This window comes from Penicillium diatomitis (genome assembly GCF_028827545.1).
Source record: "Penicillium diatomitis strain IBT 30728 chromosome Unknown utg000003l_segment0_segment0, whole genome shotgun sequence".
Taxonomy (NCBI): Eukaryota; Fungi; Ascomycota; class Eurotiomycetes; order Eurotiales; family Aspergillaceae; genus Penicillium; species Penicillium diatomitis.
In genome coordinates, this window is record NW_026623175.1 from 267,207 (window position 1) to 286,124 (window position 18,918).

General features: G+C 51.5%; 8 protein-coding genes across 8 annotated transcripts; 3 read left to right on the plus strand and 5 right to left on the minus strand.

Moving 5' to 3' along the window:
- Positions 1–942: 942 nt before the first annotated feature.
- On the plus strand, positions 943–2,542 carry N7539_002356 (uncharacterized protein; the record flags this gene model as incomplete). The annotated part of the gene is made up of 3 exons (XM_056931959.1): positions 943–967; positions 1,025–1,833; positions 1,922–2,542. 3 exons carry the CDS (start codon positions 943–945, stop codon positions 2,540–2,542), a joined length of 1,455 nt encoding a protein of 484 aa, XP_056791918.1.
- A 489-nt stretch (positions 2,543–3,031) lies between these two features.
- N7539_002357 (40S ribosomal protein eS25) lies at positions 3,032–3,725 on the plus strand (the record flags this gene model as incomplete). The annotated part of the gene is made up of 4 exons (XM_056931960.1): positions 3,032–3,034; positions 3,099–3,153; positions 3,429–3,638; positions 3,703–3,725. 4 exons carry the CDS (start codon positions 3,032–3,034, stop codon positions 3,723–3,725), a joined length of 291 nt encoding a protein of 96 aa, XP_056791919.1.
- A 376-nt stretch (positions 3,726–4,101) lies between these two features.
- On the minus strand, positions 4,102–5,009 carry N7539_002358 (putative heme/steroid binding domain protein; the record flags this gene model as incomplete). The annotated part of the gene is made up of 2 exons (XM_056931961.1): positions 4,102–4,605; positions 4,752–5,009. The coding sequence occupies 2 exons, from the start codon at positions 5,007–5,009 to the stop codon at positions 4,102–4,104; spliced, it is 762 nt and encodes a 253-aa protein (XP_056791920.1).
- Positions 5,010–5,503: 494 nt separating this feature from the next.
- N7539_002359 (GTR/RAG family Ras-related GTP-binding protein) lies at positions 5,504–6,900 on the minus strand (the record flags this gene model as incomplete). Its single annotated transcript, XM_056931962.1, has 4 exons — positions 5,504–5,648; positions 5,728–6,411; positions 6,480–6,581; positions 6,662–6,900. 4 exons carry the CDS (start codon positions 6,898–6,900, stop codon positions 5,504–5,506), a joined length of 1,170 nt encoding a protein of 389 aa, XP_056791921.1.
- Positions 6,901–8,227: 1,327 nt separating this feature from the next.
- On the minus strand, positions 8,228–10,248 carry N7539_002360 (uncharacterized protein; the record flags this gene model as incomplete). The annotated part of the gene is made up of 6 exons (XM_056931963.1): positions 8,228–8,794; positions 8,964–9,030; positions 9,095–9,544; positions 9,602–9,895; positions 9,986–10,074; positions 10,141–10,248. The coding sequence occupies 6 exons, from the start codon at positions 10,246–10,248 to the stop codon at positions 8,228–8,230; spliced, it is 1,575 nt and encodes a 524-aa protein (XP_056791922.1).
- Positions 10,249–11,437: 1,189 nt separating this feature from the next.
- N7539_002361 (putative short chain dehydrogenase/reductase) lies at positions 11,438–12,397 on the plus strand (the record flags this gene model as incomplete). Its single annotated transcript, XM_056931964.1, has 1 exon — positions 11,438–12,397. One exon carries the CDS (start codon positions 11,438–11,440, stop codon positions 12,395–12,397), a length of 960 nt encoding a protein of 319 aa, XP_056791923.1.
- A 213-nt stretch (positions 12,398–12,610) lies between these two features.
- On the minus strand, positions 12,611–14,688 carry N7539_002362 (putative acid phosphatase; the record flags this gene model as incomplete). Its single annotated transcript, XM_056931965.1, has 5 exons — positions 12,611–13,527; positions 13,594–13,928; positions 14,004–14,201; positions 14,330–14,397; positions 14,590–14,688. The coding sequence occupies 5 exons, from the start codon at positions 14,686–14,688 to the stop codon at positions 12,611–12,613; spliced, it is 1,617 nt and encodes a 538-aa protein (XP_056791924.1).
- A 644-nt stretch (positions 14,689–15,332) lies between these two features.
- On the minus strand, positions 15,333–18,515 carry N7539_002363 (ribonuclease Z; the record flags this gene model as incomplete). The annotated part of the gene is made up of 1 exon (XM_056931966.1): positions 15,333–18,515. The coding sequence occupies one exon, from the start codon at positions 18,513–18,515 to the stop codon at positions 15,333–15,335; it is 3,183 nt and encodes a 1,060-aa protein (XP_056791925.1).
- Between the last annotated feature and the right edge of the window lie 403 nt (positions 18,516–18,918).

An 18,918-nucleotide genomic window follows, 5' to 3' on the forward strand; every position in this document is an offset into this window, starting at 1 on the left:
CAATTGATGGTATGCCGCGGCAATAATAATGCGACGGGGATTTTGCGCAAGCCGGGGCTCTTATCTCGGAGCGGAAGAACCATCGGAGACTTTAACAAAGCTTATCGGTTCCAATTTACCCCTGCCGTTTAGGCGGGGCCGTGGAATTGTTCTGATGTTGCAGGCTTAGCCCGAGTAACTACGAGTAATTGAGTACTAACACTGCAGGAGCGTACTACTAGGTAGTTACCCTTAAGTAGTTACTAGGAGTAGGAATAGGTACTCAGGTAGTGTAGTGAGTACTAGGTAGTCACTTACTCAGTGTAGGGGTTCTGTGCTGCTGCTGATCCCTGCAACGAAACCCCTTCAATTGAACCATACCTCGATCACGTACTCTGCTAGCCTGAGAGTCGCCTGATCAACCCGAAATCAACCTGCAAGTGTCCCGATCTTCTGGTCTAATCAAAGTAGCTCACTTGAAACATGAAAATTCGTTACGAGGCCAAGCGCGGTGCTGAGGATTCCAAAGTGTCTGAGAAGTGATAAGGCAAATTGGCATATAGAACGTCTTTATGAAACTTTGAGCCTCATAAGCGACTAAAATCGTCACATATGAAGAAATTGACTGATCTGAATCTCCCGCCAAACACATGGTGATGTATGTTATGAATCCCTCAGTCCACGCCATCTGGTTTCAAGCGCATATTGCGAACATTTTGTGTTTTCTGCCCAATATTTCAGGCCTCCAACCAAAGAGTGTCCGGCTTGGTTACCGTACCTATGGTCACAGGCGGAGGGACGAGCGGCGGTAGAGACTAGAGACAGCATGTTCATCAATGTATGCCCGTCCTGACCTAGGTATGGCTTTCGCTTGAACTTGCATTTCGAGCTCCCTGTCAACCCGAGAAAAGCAGGAAGAGCCGCAGCGAAATTTGAACTGCATTTCTGCAGGCCGTGTCCACGATGGATGCATCTACGGGACCTGGAGGTATTCCGCCTTTCGCCAAAGTGTCGGGTCGGCGAATGTTTACTAACGGGATTTCAGTGGCGCTGACCATAAACCTGTCTGCGGACGGGTTATATGCTGCCCAGATCAATGGGAAGGATTTGGTCGTATACAACGATTTGACTTCAGCAAACCGAGACGCACAAGTCTGCCGCCTCAAGGAGAATGGTGTCAAATATATCAAATTCAGCCAAAGATGCGTTTCAATGCCAGCAACCAATAATGGGCAAACCCGATTTCTGCTCACTGCCAATGACTCTCGCATCACAGCGTGGCAGCTGAATCCGCTACAAGTCCTTGGGGAAATTGAGAATTTGGAGCCTGGAACTCTAGCGGTTGATTTTGGCAAAAGTGGTCAAGAAATCCTGGTGTTCCATGCTTGGAATACGAAACTGACGATTCACTCTCTTGAAACGGGTCAAAGCTCGGTGATCAAATCGCCCAAATCTGCAAGTCATCTTGGATTTGGCTATCGTCCAGTGACCAGGCACCTCGCCATTCTGCTGAAGCATGACATGTCGGATCTGTTGACCATCCATGAACCACGGTCTCACGAGCTGCTGGGACGGGTCACTTTGTCTACTGTTGATGCACAAGGACTGAAATGGAGCCCTGACGGAAATTGGATCGCCGTATGGGATGCAGCGATGGCAGGTACGAGAGTGCTCATTCTTACGGCGGATGGACAAATCTACAGGACGTATCACGGATCGCCGGACGATGATGATCCCTTCGATCTGGGAGTCAGGCATATCGAGTGGGCACCGTCAGAGGGTGCCGGAGAGGCGTCAAGGTTCCTTGCCGTGGGCAAGGTCAACGGTAGCATTGACCTTTTGGGCACTCGAACAGTTCAGTCTCTCTCCCTCCCTCTCTCTCTCTCTTTCTTGACCGAGCCCGCATTTAATGGTCGAATTTCTTTACTAATGACCATCGCAGTTTTCGCTATCGACCACATTATCACACATCTTTGCCGCTGACACGCAAACATCCCTTTTTTGGCGAGAGCGTTTCACTAGCGCCATGGGTGACGGAGATTATACAGAAACCTCAAGTTCATCCGCGGCCAACATGAGTCCCGAATCTCCATCATCGGCCCGGGGCGTATCAATCATGACCTTTAGCTCTGACGGAGGGCATCTTGCGACTGTCGATTCAACGCGATCAAATGTCGTTTGGATCTGGGCGATGAATCCAACACCACAACTGACTTCAGTCCTGGTGCATGAACAACCAGTACGACAGCTCCTTTGGCATCCAGCTACGCCGCAGCTCTTGATCAACACTATCACCACATCGTTGCCATCAATTCGATGGTGGTCACCCAACACTCGACCCGTCATTGCTCGAGTCCCTACCCACAAGAGCGAGTCGGGCAAGTATGATGTGAAGTGGCTTGCAGAATCCGAGCCGGACTCGGCATTTTGGTTTGGATCTACAGAGGAATATGTCGTGGGATATCTGTCTGCTGAGGACGGGCCGTCGGTGAAATTCGAAGTCATCACTTCCGTTACCAGTCAAGGCTATGGAAAGCCTGAGGGCTGTGTAACGAGTAGTTAGATAAAAACGATTCAATTGACCTGGTTGACTTGAACTATTGTATGAGATATGGCTTTTCGTGCAAGACTTCGTGTACTGGAAACGATAGTCATCCCGTAGCTGGTCAACTATCCGCTGCCTTGTGGTAGACTGACGATCGCAAAACATCATTATCATCATCATCATCATCATCGATGGACTTTATCCGGGAGGGCGATCATCGGCTTGATTGGGTCACTGGATTATTCCAAGTGGGTCGCATTGACAGCGTCCTGGAAAATGCCAATCCGCCTTACTCACAAGTAGACGCCTAGACCACGTGACATTCACCGTCTGAGATCTCGCCATACTCCAAGAAAGTCATGTGATCCACCCTAACCGAGACCACTGGGAACGGCAGCTGGGGCTTAGGGTTAGGCGTGATTAGTCACGCCCCACGGGCACTTTCGTATCTCATCAGAAGGTCGGTCGCCTCCTCTTCTCCTCGAACCATCCACACCAACGATCAAAATGGTGAGCACGCACACCACGGCCCCTCATTCAAAGTATCGGCAAAGTTAACATGTATACGTGACAGGCGCCCTCAGCAACCGGTGGCAAGAAGCAAAAGAAGAAGTGGTCCAAGGGCAAGGGTACGCTATCGCCATCTCCATCTTTATTATCACCATGATTACTATCGATCCCCAAAATTTCTCTCTTGTCGCGACAACGATTTCCGAGCGTTTCGATCTCTCGCTGCATGGTCCATCGCATAAATCGTCATTTCAACCCGCGCGTACTTATTCCGTGCGAATCGGAAATCGTTGGAGCCACAGATGGTTTATTTGAGGGGGCTCGGAAGTCGACATGGAAAGAATCGCATGACGGTGCATCAGTGGACTAACGCATCATTTTTCCATTTTCACAGTCAAGGACAAGGCCCAGCACGCCGTTGTCTTCGAGAAGTCCACCCTTGAGAAGCTCAACAAGGATGTCCAGACCTACCGTCTGATCACCGTCGCCACCCTCGTCGATCGCCTGAAGATCAACGGCTCCCTTGCCCGCAAGGCTCTTGCCGACCTCGAGGAGCAGGGTCAGATCAAGAAGGTTGTCAGCCACTCCAAGCTGAACATCTACAGTGCGTTTTTCCCACCGTTTCTTCTAGACTTCGTCGGTAGGACACAAACTAACGTACCTTCTAGCCCGCGCCGTCGCCGCCGAGTAAACGACTCGTTTTCCTCTTTTCTCGCGGTTCTCTTTTAATTTCCTTGTGCTATGAATGATATCATGTCAGACGGAAAAAGCGGCTGGGTTTAAGGCCCCCTGGAAGTGTGGACCATTCGCACCTCCCGGACTCGTGTCAGGTAGAACGAATGCAAATAAAAAAGTTACAAAACTTCCAACTTCTCTTCTTCATCTAGTAGCAGCTATAAGATACAGTTGCGCCGATTCATCATCTGGGTTTCCTACGTATGAATCGACACATTGAGAGAATATTCGTCTCATCGCCTTCTATCGTACACAACGAATGCCAATTTTCGCATTAACGACCGTACGACTCCAGAGTCCAGACTGACAGCTGACACCCTGATCTGCTCAAGCTATACTTTGCCTTCTTCCATCTCGCTGCGCTTGGGTCTCTGCTGAACAGCCCCCTCACAGAGAGCCCGCTTCCCCTTCAGCGGGTCTTCCGTCCCATCATCCACCACCTTTCCCACCTGGAAGTACTTCTTGTGATTACGGAAGAAGCTTTCCCACCGATTAACCGTTTGCTCCACTGCCGTCCTCGCAAGACGCATCTCACGTTCACGTCGGATTTTCTTCTGCGCATTGGTGATCTTTTCGCCTTCGACATCCTCAACGGGAATGAATCTCTCTTCCGCACCGATCAAATCCGGCGTCAAATCTTCCTGGAAACAGCCAGTGACAAAGGCCCGAGTGGCATCACGGCCTGCGAAGAAATTGTAGCTCCCGCCCGAGCCGTAGATGGCCGGGTTAGCGGATACGTCGAAGATGGAGCCGTTCACGGCAAGGTAGATGGGCAGGTGAGGGTCTGATCCATTGTAAAGAGATAGTTGGGCCGGGGTCAGATTAACAGGGCCGGTCTAGATCGCATGGATAGATGGCATCAGTCAATTTTTCTTGAAAAAGGTTTAGCCCCCAACACAAGGGAAGCTATGGATAGGGGTGATGTCGACATCGCGATGTGCAAAGAATAGGACCACACGGCACACAGAGCGCTTCCACATACCAAGTAGGTTTTCACTACAGGCCAACGAGTGAACCATGGCCGGTATCCCCATAAGAAGGACTCGGAGTTGGTAATATAGTAGGATAGACCACATGAAGCGATGACGACCGTGGCAAGTACTCGCAGAATGTCCAGTATACTGATCCCGTTACTTTGAGCAGCATCCGCGCAGCCACCCTTTTGGCGCCGGGCAACAGGTGCTTCCCTTGAGTTGCGTTCTGCAGATATGCCAGGTTGTCTTTGGCGTAATTCAGACATGATTGTGACGGTGTAACTCCTTTTCTGGCGTGGAGGTAGTGGTTGAATCTCAGCCCAGGTCTCAATCCAGGCTTCCGGAAAAATGTTGATGGGTGGCCCCGACTGAAGCTCGAAGGTTAAGCGTGCGGGGCGGATGATGTTCTGTTCCAGAAATAGAACCGAGCAGCTCAAATGGAATGAACATTTTGCATCGGTCCATCGGGTTATACATGAAAAGTAATCTAGTGATAAAATGCGTGGAACATGAGGAGCATATTCATGCTTTTCCCCATCCAAGACCGATTTCGAAATATAAGAGACCTACCTACGTACGTGAATGTCGAAGCGAACCCGACAACATGAGATATATTCTCGAGGGTGGACCCTACAGCTACGTTTTCCAAATCGAACGTACATAGGGAGCTCGTGTGATTCTGTTTGCATGACTACAGACATTGACAGCTATTCATACATGATTGCTGTGTACCAGACCAAAAACCCCGGTCACGTGCGGACTAGGTAGTCTGGTCTTCTTCGCGTTCCCAACTTCGAGAGAACACGTCGTTCAGTGCTTCTTGGAAGGTCCGACAGTTCATGTCAATAAGACCTTTCTTCTCACGTGCTTCTGGGTTTCGGATGACCGAGACCAGACAGAGATATCTAGGTGGAGAAGGGTTTGTCAGCAAAGGCGTGGAATCAAAAGGTTTACAGGCAAAAAAGACGACGCGGGAGGCCATACTTGTTCATCTCCATGAGATGTAGCATTGTGTCATCATGCAGAACAACGTGGCTTTCAGCCTCTTGCATCTGCTCACCCTTGGCTTTGCGGAGCGGATGATCCCAAGAGTACAATTCAGAGATGTCAACAATCACGTCAATGTAATCAGAGCACATCTCATAAGACGCCATGTCGACGGGTCTGGTGTCAGACGCGATGTAGATTTTACTGAGCACGTCGAAGAGGTATGTCTTTTCAAATCCACAATTATTGCCCAAGGTGGTGATGAGGTTCTCAAGGGTGGAGAGATTGGGGATCAACTTTTGGATGACTTTGCTGAACGCTTCAAAGACCGAGTAATCGTAAATCGAGGTGAGGTAGAAGTGGACCGGGGCATTTTCATACCCGCAATCGTTCAGTTCATCTGTGATTCGTTGGACGATATCTTGGTATGCGTCTTGTCTGTACTCCTCGGAAAGGGCGTCGACTTTGTGAATGAAAACTTCAATATTGATGCCGGGGTAATACTGCTGGACTGTGAGGATAGTCCGGTTCAGACGCGCCACCGAGTCCAGATAATCGTCCTGTGCATCGATGACCCACACAAGCGCTCCTAGACTCCCGAAGATATCTTCAAGATCAAAGGATGGCTCGAGGTATTCCAGTTGACCGGGAAAATCCCAGACCTGAAAGTCCATGAACGAACTGCGAACGGAATTTAGATTTTCTTATTCCGGTGTCTCTTTAATCTCTGAGCCTGGAAGAAGACGTACTGAATTGAGTCTTTTTGAATGCGTGTTGTGGACTCCAGAAATAGCGTTTCGTTTGGGGGCATCTTATGGAAGACCACACTGGCGATTGAAGACTTGCCACTCCTGTAAGAGAGTATCAACATGCCAGTTCCATCTGAGCAGGTGCCGCAGGCGAGCTTCATCTGGAGTCAGAAGCAACTTACCGCCGGAGGCCCATCAGCAGTAGGCGAGGTTTCGCATCGCGTGGTTTAACACTGGGTTCCAGAATGGCTCTGGAGTGCGCTGACACAGCACCTGGAGTGGCTCCCTGTAAGATGTTTTCAAGACTCAGCTGGGCTTCACTTCGGGAAGAATCACTGCGGGTGTATGGGTAAGGCTTGGACATTCGGTTCTTCTTGATAAGCTCTATGGACAAGCTCCTGCGGATATGCCTGAAAGCCATGTTGAGAATAAACAAATATTCACACGAATGGGGCGGTGAGGGGAGAGTGAGGCAGAGGGTAGATGAAAAGGGAAGAACAGAAGGAAGGAAAGAACATCTGCTGGAAACCAGGTCCAACGGGCAGCGTTGCGGAGTGCAGTAAGACAGCCAGTGTCCCTCGTGCGTCACAGACAATCAGCTCAAAACCAGCAATTCCCAGGACTTCTGTGTAAAGCTTTATATCACGGCGGACTGCACGTCCAGTGAACAGAGATGTCCGGCAGATTTCTTGCCATGGTAGAAAAATGCCCATCAGAGGATAGAAGCGATAAGCTTGCATCTTGCGCCGGCCTGACCGCTCTAATAGCAGCAGTGATGGCAGATGCTCGCATCTGACGCACTCTCTGCCCCATTTTCGCACTCTCTGACATAACATCCTGGCTGCTGAATTCCGGCAGGTGCCAGTGGAACCAAGCGCAATTGCGCAGATCACAGCCATAAATCAAAAGATGACTCTGCAGCATCAATTGACCATATTATAACAAGTGCAATGTCCGCACAGCATGAACAAGGTCGGAGGTGATATAGGCTAATGCCCGCGTATACTGACTTGCTAATATGGAATTGGTCCTTACCTCCATGAGCACGTCTTTTATCCGAACCCCGGCTGGGATGTTCTGGAATTGGGTTCGTCGGACAGCGCGATGTCGAGTCAGGGTCAGATTGTACAAGCCTGACAAGTATGCCGAGGATGACGACGGTTCAGCGAGAAATAGGTCCAGTCGCAAACAGCAGCCTGCGCTCGTCCAAGGACACCGCTGGAATTAGGGCCGAAGTGTATAGGTGGTACAAGTCACGGCGACCTGCAGTCAAGCTTGAAGCATTCCTTTTGCCTGCTGATATACAAAGGAAGAGCAATACCAGTGACCCAGTTTCCGTGAGTTCGCTGTACAGCCTGAACAAGGACAAAGAAAGATTGAGTATGTCACTTTCCACCAGGGAATTGAAGAGGATGGTTGCACGGTTGCACCGTCGAGGAAAGGCGGAGAAAGCTACAGTCTTATCGGGTTATCGGGCTATTGGCCTTATCGGGTGCTGAATGGGAGTGCTTATCGTGGCTCTTATCGCCGATCTTATCGAACAGCCGAGTCTCAATAAAGCGATAAAGCTTGGGCGAGAACAAAATCAACCATGTCTTTAGTCAACCCGCGTGATTGATTACGCGATTATGATGGCAGTTAAATTGGTAGAACCTGGGAAGTTATAGCGGATGAACGCTGAAATACAGACTTTGGACTCTGATGCAGTTCTCCCTATAATCATTGTTTCCTATCGAAGGGATGCCCCATCAATGGCTGTGATTGTGGTGTTTGTGTGAGCCGACCTCATGGCCTAGTCCTACTACTAATGCATGACTGGCTCGATGCTTCGTGTGATCATCTTGATCATCGTCGAGATCAAGCTCTGGCCAATCCTCCCATCCATCCTCCCAAACATCAGCGAGGATCTCCATTTTCTCCTCTCGATCGAGTTTGGAATCACACATCACTCCTTCCCATTGCTGCATTTCCTCCTCACTGATCAGACATCCGTCTAGCAGGGCGGAGATGGCATCTGGATCAACACCTTCGCCAATGAATACCAGCTCTTGGCGTCGATCCCCCCAAGGACCAGCAAAGTCGTTTTCAATTGATTTGCGGACATCTTTGTCCTCGGGCCACGCTTGATCAGGTAACTCTGCAAACCAGGGCCCCCCACAGCCAACGGTCAACATGGCCCCTGCTTGGCTCCACTCGCCAAATTGGAAGGGTCGAGTGCAGAGCCAAAAGAAGCCTTTCGATCGCAAGATTGACGCGAAAGCTGGATGATTGCGCTTGTTCTTGAGGATCTCTTCTGTTTCGGGCTGATCAAAGTCCTGTATGGGATCAGTATCCATTTGGTCATTGTTGGCATCATCGCCCAGATCTATTTTGTCCTCTTGAGCGTCTGTTTCTCCCTCTTTCTCCTCCTCCTCCTCCCCTCTCTGCTTCTTCGTCCTCATCGTCCGCCTCGGTGTTTTGAATGATGATAAACTTGTCATGGACCAGCGAGAAGAGACGTCGAGGATGGAAGGGACGACGAGCTGAGTAGACAAAGTTGTTGATTCCGTATCTGTTCAGAGTCAGAATGTATTCGCGTGGTTTGATTGTTGCTCGAGAGGCCAAGTGTGTCTTACTCGAGGGTTTCTGGCTTCGGCGCAAGTCGCTCTCCGTTGCCTGTCTGTTGAAGGGTCATCTCGTGCAGGCTACGAAGCCAACCTGAACCAGACGCGGCACGGACAAAGTCGAAGCGATTCGTGGCGACGATCTCTCTGACGTCAACTTGAGAGTAACTGGACAAGAGGACCTTGGCGTTGGGATTGAGTAGATTAATGAGACGTGTGATCCTCTCCCGTGTGGCAGAGTCGACAGTCTCAATCTTGTTGATCATGAGCACGTCTGCAAACTCGATTTGATCGACCATTAGATCTGAAATGGTCCGTTCATCTTCGGGGATGATCTCGTCACGTCCGTAACGGTCGGACAGGAACTCTGCGGTGTCAAAATTGGAGAGAAGGTTGAATGCATCGATCACGGTCACTGTGGTATCGAGGCGGGCAATCTTGTGCAAGCCGCCCATCTCGGCACTGTGCATTGGTTAGCACATAGTTTGCTCCAGAGAAGAAGTCAAACATCAAGCATACATCTCTCGGAGTATCTTGGTGGATGCATCATCCACGTCTGCCATTTGATCTTCTGCCTGGAGCATGGCAGTACTGAACTCCGTCGTGAACGTCTCCGCAACCTGCATTGGCTCGCTAATGCCTGTGCTCTCGATGATGACATACTCGATGTCATTCTGTTTGGCCAAGCGCCCCAGTTCAGAGAGCAGATCGCCCCGAAGAGTGCAACAGATGCAGCCATTTTGCAGCTGAATGACCTTTTCAGTAGGCTTGGATACTTTGTGGTTCTTGATCAGAGCCGCATCAATGTTGAGCCTAGTGGACAGTCAGCGTGGTAAGTATCTCGGTTGTTGCTTGGCTTATACATATCTAGATGGCCTTGTGTCAAGGGCTGATTCGACTCACTGGCTCATGTCATTGACAATGACGGCAATTCGAAGGCCATGGTCGGTCGATTTGAGGATATGCTTCAACAAGGTCGTTTTTCCGCTTCCCTGGAATGGGCATTAGACGAGACTTGTCTCTCAGGGCAGTCTGTTCAGGATGAAAGGGAAACAAACCAGAAATCCTGATAGTAGAGTCACGGGCAGCTGCTTTGGACCCGGCTCCTGCTCGAGTCGAGTTGGCATCTGGATGGATTCAGCCAGGCGGCCTGAATGGATGACCATTATGATGTAGTGCTGTGATAATCGCTGCTTGTCTCGATGATGGAAAGCAACCTTGCTCGTGGGCTAAAACAGACGTGGGAGAGAATGGGAGAACCAGAAGCATTCATCTTTCACTGAAGAGAGCGATTGGACTTGGGTACATCTGATATACAAGTTCTTTACTCTGTCCCCAAGTTCCTCACCCGTTCTCAACTTCGTGCAGCTAGTTCCTGCGTTCAGTTACTTGTTCTGATACCTGATTGAGTATAGGATACCTTCTTCAATGTTGAGACCCATTTAGCTGACCAAATGTACACGCTGAATGGCCAGCTATGCTGAACCGCAAGGTACCTGGTATGGGATGCTGGCCTCCACGGTCCTCACTGTCCACAGGGTTCTTAGAAACACATCACAGTTTGAAAATACAATTTCTCTTGAGCCTAATAATGAGCGATTCGCTCCGAACGGACTCTTCGTATGTCGAATATCAATGTGATCATAGAGTATTTGAGAGGCCATTCCTGGCAACGCGGAGAGCGATGCTCCGCCAAGGTCATGGCAAGAGGAGGACTATATTCGATAATGAGTGTGTTCAATTTATATCTGCAATTCTTGCATGTACATGGCATTACCTCTGGAGATGCAATCCAGCTCACGTGTAGCAATTCTAATTTACAGACCACAATGGCACAAGCAAAGCGCCTCCACACTCTCCAGAGCATCTGGAGGCGGGTCCAACTTTATCGGTTCGGTGGAGTTCACTTGACGATCACGGAACTTGGCCAGGTACAAACCGATCGCTCAGTGATAAACCAGTCTAGCTGGAGCTTACACCACATTTCACCGTCAACCGAACCTCAGAAAGCTCCAAGCGAGGATCATTGTGCCTAAAAATACATTACACCCCATGAGTTTAGATAGAGTAAGCCATGAACAAGTATTTCAAAGAAGTTAAATCGGTTGCTTTGGGCTTATCTCCCTCTCCTGCGATCGGATCGGAGCACGGCCAAAGTCAGTAGTCCACCCCATTCCCCGTTCCACCAACGTCACACGAGACGAGAACTCCATCTCCCTTCCCTCCTCATCTTCAGACCACAGCTGACACTCCGTCTGCAAGTACCTGGCAAGAGCATCGCCCACCTGCCAAAAGAAACACCGCAATTTTTTCCAAAAGCCTCTCGCCCTCCCTCGTGGTAACATTCACTTAACCATGAGCCAAACAGACTGGACCACCAGCCTGAGTGCTATCGGGCTCGCAACCTTGTCCCTCATCGCATTCAAAGTCACCCGCCAAGTATCCGTCTATTGCCTCCCATCTTCACTACCACGCTACAATCAAAGCGGCAACAACTGGGCCTTTGTCACCGGTGCCACCGATGGAATCGGCTTCGGATTCTGCGAAGAGCTTTGTTCGCGTGGATTCAACGTGATCCTGCACGGGCGCAACCAGGAGAAATTGAACCGACGCGTGCAAGAACTCCAGGCTGCGTTTCCGGAGCGCAAGACGGGCGTCGTGGTCTTCGACGTGGTCGACGTCGTCAACCAGGAGGTGGATCGTATCGCGGCCCAAGTGCGCGATATCATCGGTGCACAGGGTAAACTGAGCCTGTTGGTGAACAATGTCGGCGGGGAGATGAGGCCGGCGGTCATGCTGAGGGAGTTGAGCAGCTCGGATGTGGACGCGACGATCAATATGAATGCGCGATTTACGGCACAGATCACAAGGCTGCTGTTACCGTTCCTAGAAGAAAGGCATGAGGATGGTCCGTCGGGATTCGTCATGAACGTCTCGTCGTTTTCCTGCTTTGGCTTGCCTTATCTTAGCATTTACTCGGCGACCAAGGGCTTTGTGACGACATTTACGCGTGCGCTCGAGGCAGAGTGTAGAGCCGAGGGTCGAGGCGTCGAGGTCATGGGCCTTCTTGTGGGAGAAGTCAGGTCGGGCAGTTATAAGGTGGAAGAGACTTTGTTTATCCCCAAGGCTCGGACATTGGCCCAGGCTGCATTGAATCGGATCGGGTGTGGTCGAGTGATGGTCGCGCCATACTTCTGGCACTGGGTACAATCTGTTTCGTTCGAGATCTTTCCTCGCTGGATGCTGATGAAGTTCAGCGTGGAGAAGATGAAGTCGATTAGGGCAAATGTGGAGAAATCGCAAAAAAGTAAATAAATAGGAGGTAGCTTGTGGTACGGAGACTTTGCGGCGTGGACAGTCTGGTAAGGTGTTGCGGAACCTATGACGTGATTAAATTCTTGAGCGCATTTGTGCACAGCCTCTTAAACCGAGGAGGTAGTGTAATTGGAAATCTACTTGCAAGCAAAAAGTATCGCATGGATACAAACGCGCACATAGACTACGCCAGTAATATAATGGTCCATATCTCTAAAAGCCAGCAGGAGCCCGATACTCGTCGTTGGGTCCATGGAGACCAGCACCCAAGTTGGAAGCGCACTCGCTCTGCCAGTTCTGAGGCGTGAACTTGTCAACAATCTCCTTGAAAGCGTCCAATGTACAAAAAGTGTCGTCGCCTGCCAGATGGTTCTCGGGCTTGGCGGCGCAACCAGGAAGGCGAACGGGTCGGTCATTATAACGGATGCGCACAAAGTGATTACGCATGGTCTCACGATCAGCATCGGAAAAGGAGGCAATCGGGGTGCGAGCGTTTTCGGATGGCGAGGGCAGCACGGAAGTAGGCTTGTGGCCGCTCAGAAGAGACGAGAGAGTGCCGGACTTGTGAGCCACCGATGGATGAGAGACTTCTTCTAGGATTTCGCCGGCACCATCTTCCCGTTCAGCGGGCTGAGAGAAAAGCTCAATGGCGACGGAAGAGGTGAAAGGGGGCCAAGATTCGTCCTTGAACCCTCCCACGCTGGAAAGAATGGCTGCCAGGGTAGTATCGTGGCATCCGCTCATGGCAAACTTGATCGACTTCCCAGCGCCTTCAACCCCGGATCCAGAGGCGGAGCTTTCGCTTCGCCATCCGCCATCCACAGCGGTGCTGACCATACGATCGACAACATCTCCCATCAGGGCTCCAATACCCAGCTTACGGTACTCGCTACTCTCGTTGTAGCCTGCAAACCATTCCTCGACGGCGATACGATCCAATATGGCTCGACCCTTCTTGTCGTAGAATTCCGACGGAAGCCTGGTTAGCGGTCCATGTGCATCAGTGGCATTGATCGTGTCCATGATGCCCGAAAGACGGGGATGCGCATCCACAGCCACCTTGGGAGAGCTTTCTGGCATGTACTGAGACCAGAGCTTGTTCAGGTAGGCCATTTGCTCAGAGTCATTCCCTAGACATTCGCAAAGAGTCAATCGATATGATTTCACCGCCAGGCCTAGATTCTTGGACAACTTACATCGAGACGCAGCTCGATCGGCAAAAAGTCGAGCCAGCTGTCGGAACCGGCGACAACTACCCTCATTCGGGAAGAGAGTCTCCTCAGCAACCGGACGAGCCACAACTACAGGAGGGGGGAAATTCTGTGTTCGCGCACTGGGCGGATACATGCCCCAGAAGGCCTGTTGTACGGATTCGAGGGCACGGGGAATAGGCGTGGCGCGCAGGTACATGTCCTCCGTGTCGGACTTGACTTTGGGCATAAAGCCGAGCTGGTCGACATATAGATGACGCAGACGTGTTCCGAGCGCATACGTCGTCTCGCGGCCTTTATCAGTGAGCTCGCCATTTGTACTATAGAGAAAATCGTCTCTCGATCAGCGTCTGCTCGGTGTCATGGTCTTCAGGGCAAATTGGTGTTGCACTAACCACATTGACTCGACTTCTCCTCCTGGCCCAGTCAGCACGACTGCCTCGTCGTTGCTGCCAAACCCCTCCATCTTTCTGCGCCACTGAAAACCGCTCCATGAGGACAGGTCCTCTTTACTGGAGGCTATTTGCACCATGCGTCGCGCGGCGCCGCAATAAGGCCAATCTAACAGCACGACTTGATTAGAGCTCTGTGTTCTTCAGTTTCGAGCTTTCATAGTAGCAGCGTCTCGATCATACATGGACTTAGACCGGTCTAAGTTGCGCGTCAGCAATGGTTTCGGCGAGACATCTCTCTATAGCATCAGGATCAATGAGAGAATTACAGCGGATTAAGACATACATTTTGAAACCGCGCAGACACCGGGGTACGCTCGCCTGATCTCTCAGTTAGCTTGGCTCGCAGTGATTATTCGCCCTCAAATAAATTGTCATCCTCATCGAACGGCCGTGCCCTATCGCGGGATTCGAATCATACCATGACGCAGAAACTAGGTCGATAGGTTGGTAACATAGTTAGCGTTGCGGCATACTTAGTAGCATGGATACGGTACCGACTAAGTCACCAAGGAAGCGGAAAGAGTACATAACTCACCACCTGAACCAATTGCAACTTTAAATTTTTGGGATATAATCGCTGTAGCTCGTCGGGCGTGTATGCCTCGCGAGGAACGAGCGTAGCCATGTCTGGTGCGTGGAAACCTGACCGGTGCGAGTCTGGCCGAGGAACACCTCGGGAGAGAGTCGGTCGAATGGTTGACGACGACGGGACTACCGAACAGTTTGGACCCGCGTGGGCGGTGATTGAAGTGGATCTCCTGAATCATTGGAATCTGGTATGGAGGGAGCGGTGAGCTCCGCCGTCAAAGTACCTTACCCTGGATTTAGATTAGAAAGGTGCATGTGGCACTACGTGTTTTTTAGGTAGTCCAGGACCGTGGGAATGTGAAAGGAATTGAAATTTGATCTTGCTGAATATAAAACCTTTGAAACAATTGATCCATCAATGCCAGGTGGTGTGAGGGCTACTACGCTTCGGTCAGCTTCAGGTCCACGACCTAACAACCCTAATCGTGCCGAGGTCCCTTCTCCACAACAAGTCAAGGCATCTTCTCCCTAGGTACCGTATAGTCTATAGTCTATAGTCTACACTCTACGCCCATGACTCGGAAGTATTTGAGAAGGTGAACAAGAATATATTCTTGCATTGAAAAATTGGCAATCAAAACGGTCAGGTCAACGAAAGACCGCTTATCTGCCGGAGGGGAGAATATGAGTGAATTCTGCCCATGTATATAAAATGGAACGCGCCTTAGGATGCATGCCTATTCACTCCTCAAAATCACTGGTGTCCCAGCCTTCTTCACTTTCGCTCGCGCTCCAGATCGAGTGCGCGTTTGACGCGGGCTCGTCTTTTTTCTCTTCTTCTTCTTGACCGACTGCAACGGCTGCGACAGCGGCTCCACCAGCAGCAGCAGCTCCACTGGCGCCCTTTTTACTGGCAAACTTCTTATTCTTTTGCGCCTTACGAGCCAGCTCTGCCTCGCGAATGATCTTCTTGTTAGCTTCGGTCTGCTGGAGGACGTCTCTTTCCAGAAGCTCGACTAGACGCTCGACGGCGGGGGCGTAGGCCTGCGCCAGCGCTAGGTCGCCAACCTTGACGCGCATGTAGTCCATAGCCGCGGCAATAGGAATGTCCCGGCCGGGGACCAGATCGCTACGTGGAAGGCCGGGTCGGTGCGGTAGTGGGAAGTGGATGTCGTCAAGTAAATGGGCGGCGGATTGCAGGCTAGCTTGATTTTCCTCGGGCTCGTCGAAGGGAATATCAGGGTCGTTGGCCTCCTTGGCAGGTCCAGGAACCACAACCGTTTTCTCGGCAGGGCTCGAAGCAGTGGCACTGTCGTGCTTGCAGGTTCCGGCATTCTGGTCGACCAGTGCGATCTTCTGGTAGCGCTGGCTGAAGTGGGTGAGGAAAATGGAGCGAGCCCCCATGCGACGGCCCACTTCGAGAGCCTCTGCCGCCGTGGAATGCCGCTTGGCGAGAGCAGAGCCCACCATGTCATTCTGGAAAGTAGCTTCGTGGATCAACAGTGTCGAGCCCTTGCCAATAGATGCAAACTTATCAGATGGTCGGCAATCGCCGGAGTAAGAAACCTTGAATCCATCGGAGAAGACGATCGACACCGCGAGAGCTCCCTTGCAGTGCTTCACACGGGTTGTGAGAATGTCCTCTACGCCCAGAGCAGACTTCAAAAGCGGCGTGAGAGGTGATTCTTCATCGTGGAAGTCGAGAACGGTTCGTCCTGTCAGTGACTGATCCCCATAGGGCCCCTCACCGTTGCGACGGTGTCGGTAGGTGAACCGGGTTCTGATGGAAGGTCCAGCTGGATCTGGATGCGCGCACAGCGGAATCAACTTATCAAAACCGAAATTCTCAACGGCAGCATACTCCTCTAGCCAAGCGATCATCATCTCGTCAGAGACGATAGCCAAGCGCTTCCCTTGAAGAACCTTGCTAACGTCGGGTTCAGCCTCCGTCGACTGAGCCTCGGTCGTCCCATAGTTCTCTTCATGCCAAGCTCTGATCAGGGACGCTGTACCAAGGTGATGGTCGGCGTGAAGGTGACTGATCCAGATCATGCGCAAGTTTCGCAAAATCTCCTGAGTCTTTGCATGTCCATACACACGTCTGATCTGTCCAAGGGTATTTTCTCCGCAATCCAAGAGATAGTATCCATACCCAGGAACGTGAAGAAGCGTGGCAGATACATTACGGTACTTGGAGGGAGACGACGAACCCGTGCCCAAAGCAGTGACTTCGGCATCAGCCCCAGGAAGATCCCTGCGCATCGCTGCAAGTTGCTTCTGAAAGGCCGGTTTCTTGACGCGCGTGCGAATGACTTCCATGCGTTTCTCGACAGAGCGAGGGATCTGGAACACGGTCTTCGCAGTGTTCAAGGGCGTCACGACCTCGCTTGTGTTGAACCCGAATTGCGGCTCCATATCGACAATGAGGCCAGGCCGCAGAGATTCGAACGGAGAATCCTCTGTACCTGGAGCAGACAACGAGCCGGCCCCGTCCTGCGGGACCTTGACATTATCGTGAACGGGAATAGGATAGTTTTCGCCCCTGAGACGGGCGAGGCGCACAGCGGCCCCAGCAGCACTGTTAAAGGCGAGGTAGTTGGGGCAGTGGTCCACACTTGAGACAGTATGCTTTACATGTGACAGGCGAGCAACAAACTTGCGGAGTTTGGGATGGTCCCCGACACCTGGTCCCAATATCCAAATGATCACTTTGAGCTCGGTAGTCACAGAAGGTGAGTCCCATTCGGGTCGATTGACCAGTTCTTCCACATACTCTGGCCCGGGAAGGTCAATGACGGCAAAACCTTTGCCTCGTCGAGTCTCGCCCAAAACCATCTCTGGGGTCACGGTATTACCATCGGCGGTCTGTACGCTTTCGCCCTTTGCCAGCCGAGCAAAGTCGGCACCTTTGGGGACACCGAGATTCTTGGCCTTGATAGGGTCAAACTTGCCTCGGATATCATGGCTGCGGACTATGTAAGAGACCGCTTCCTTAGAAGGCGAGGTCGGTGGGAGGGAAGTGATGGTTGCTCCGGGCCACGGCTTCCTGACGAGAACTTTGATATTGGGCAAATCTGTCTTATCGCCGGGAAGTGGTCCCTTGTAAGGCTCGAGATCTTTGGTCTCTGGGTTGCGAACGAACAAAGCCGCGGGCATTTTGACTTCCGGCAAAGGTGTTTCGATAAGCGTGTCCATTTTCCAGTCCGAGTTGAACATGTCGGAGACAATAGATTGCCTGAGCAACTGGCTTTGTACTTGCTGGTCAAGCTGCTGGTCGATCTCTTGATACTCGTCCAGACTGCGCTTCCGTGGACTTTGCGTGTTCATTGTCCTATCCTCAGATGAATGAGGCTTGAGAGGCAGGGCCCAAACTTTGATATTCGAGTCGATAAAAGTGGGCTTCTCGAAAGGATCGTCCTGCCTCAAGGCCGGTCGCTTCGCCATACTCGCATGATCATACTCCTTCAAATAAATCGGCATGCCGGTACGAAAGACAAATCGGCGGGCGGTAGCCAAGGTATGCATCAAGTTTGTGGCTCCATGTACCGTCACATTCTGTTTTCGCACTTCGGTCGTGGCGGCGGCAGCGGCCTCCTTGCTGGTCTTGTTCGTCGCTTGAGTCCCTGCGGCCTGGCGCTCTGCCTTCCTTCGACTCTCTTCCTCCAGGGCTTCATTCGAGGACTTGAGTGCATCTGCCTGCGTCAGGATCACACCGATCATGCCTCCCGTGTTCGCCCATTCTGTCCGCCCTGTCACGAAGATGTCCCCGATCGACGCTAGCTTGTGCGATCGTTCCGTGCAGGCTCTTTGTGTGCCCTCCGCGAGTTGACCGAACAGATAACGCTTGTCGGGGAAGTGAAGGCCGATGACCGTTCCCGGCGTATCGGCCGTCGGAGTGGTGATGACCTCGAACCACGCCTTCATTGGAAAGATACCCTGCGAGGGTATATCGACCTTGACAACTTCGGGATTTTCTAATCGTCCAGGCTCGCAAAGAATATAGCGCTTTTGGTCGGGATAAGCAAGCGTAGTATAAGGCAGGAGAATTTGGTTTGGGGATATCTTTGTGCTTGCGAGCGGCTTGTCGGGGCGACTTTGATGACGAAGCTTCGATCGAGCGAGCGACTGAAGTCCTGCTGGAGAGGACCTTCGGGAGTGTGAGGCCTGGCGATGAGGGGCTGACGATTGCCGCCCAGTTCTGGTCGTGCTGTAGGATGCGGATGCGGAGATGACGCTCGTGAATACCAGGTTCTGACGAAATGCGCGCAACGTGAGACAGCGGCTGATCGCGGTAACGAGATGACCGCGGGCTCTGAGGGAAGCCAAT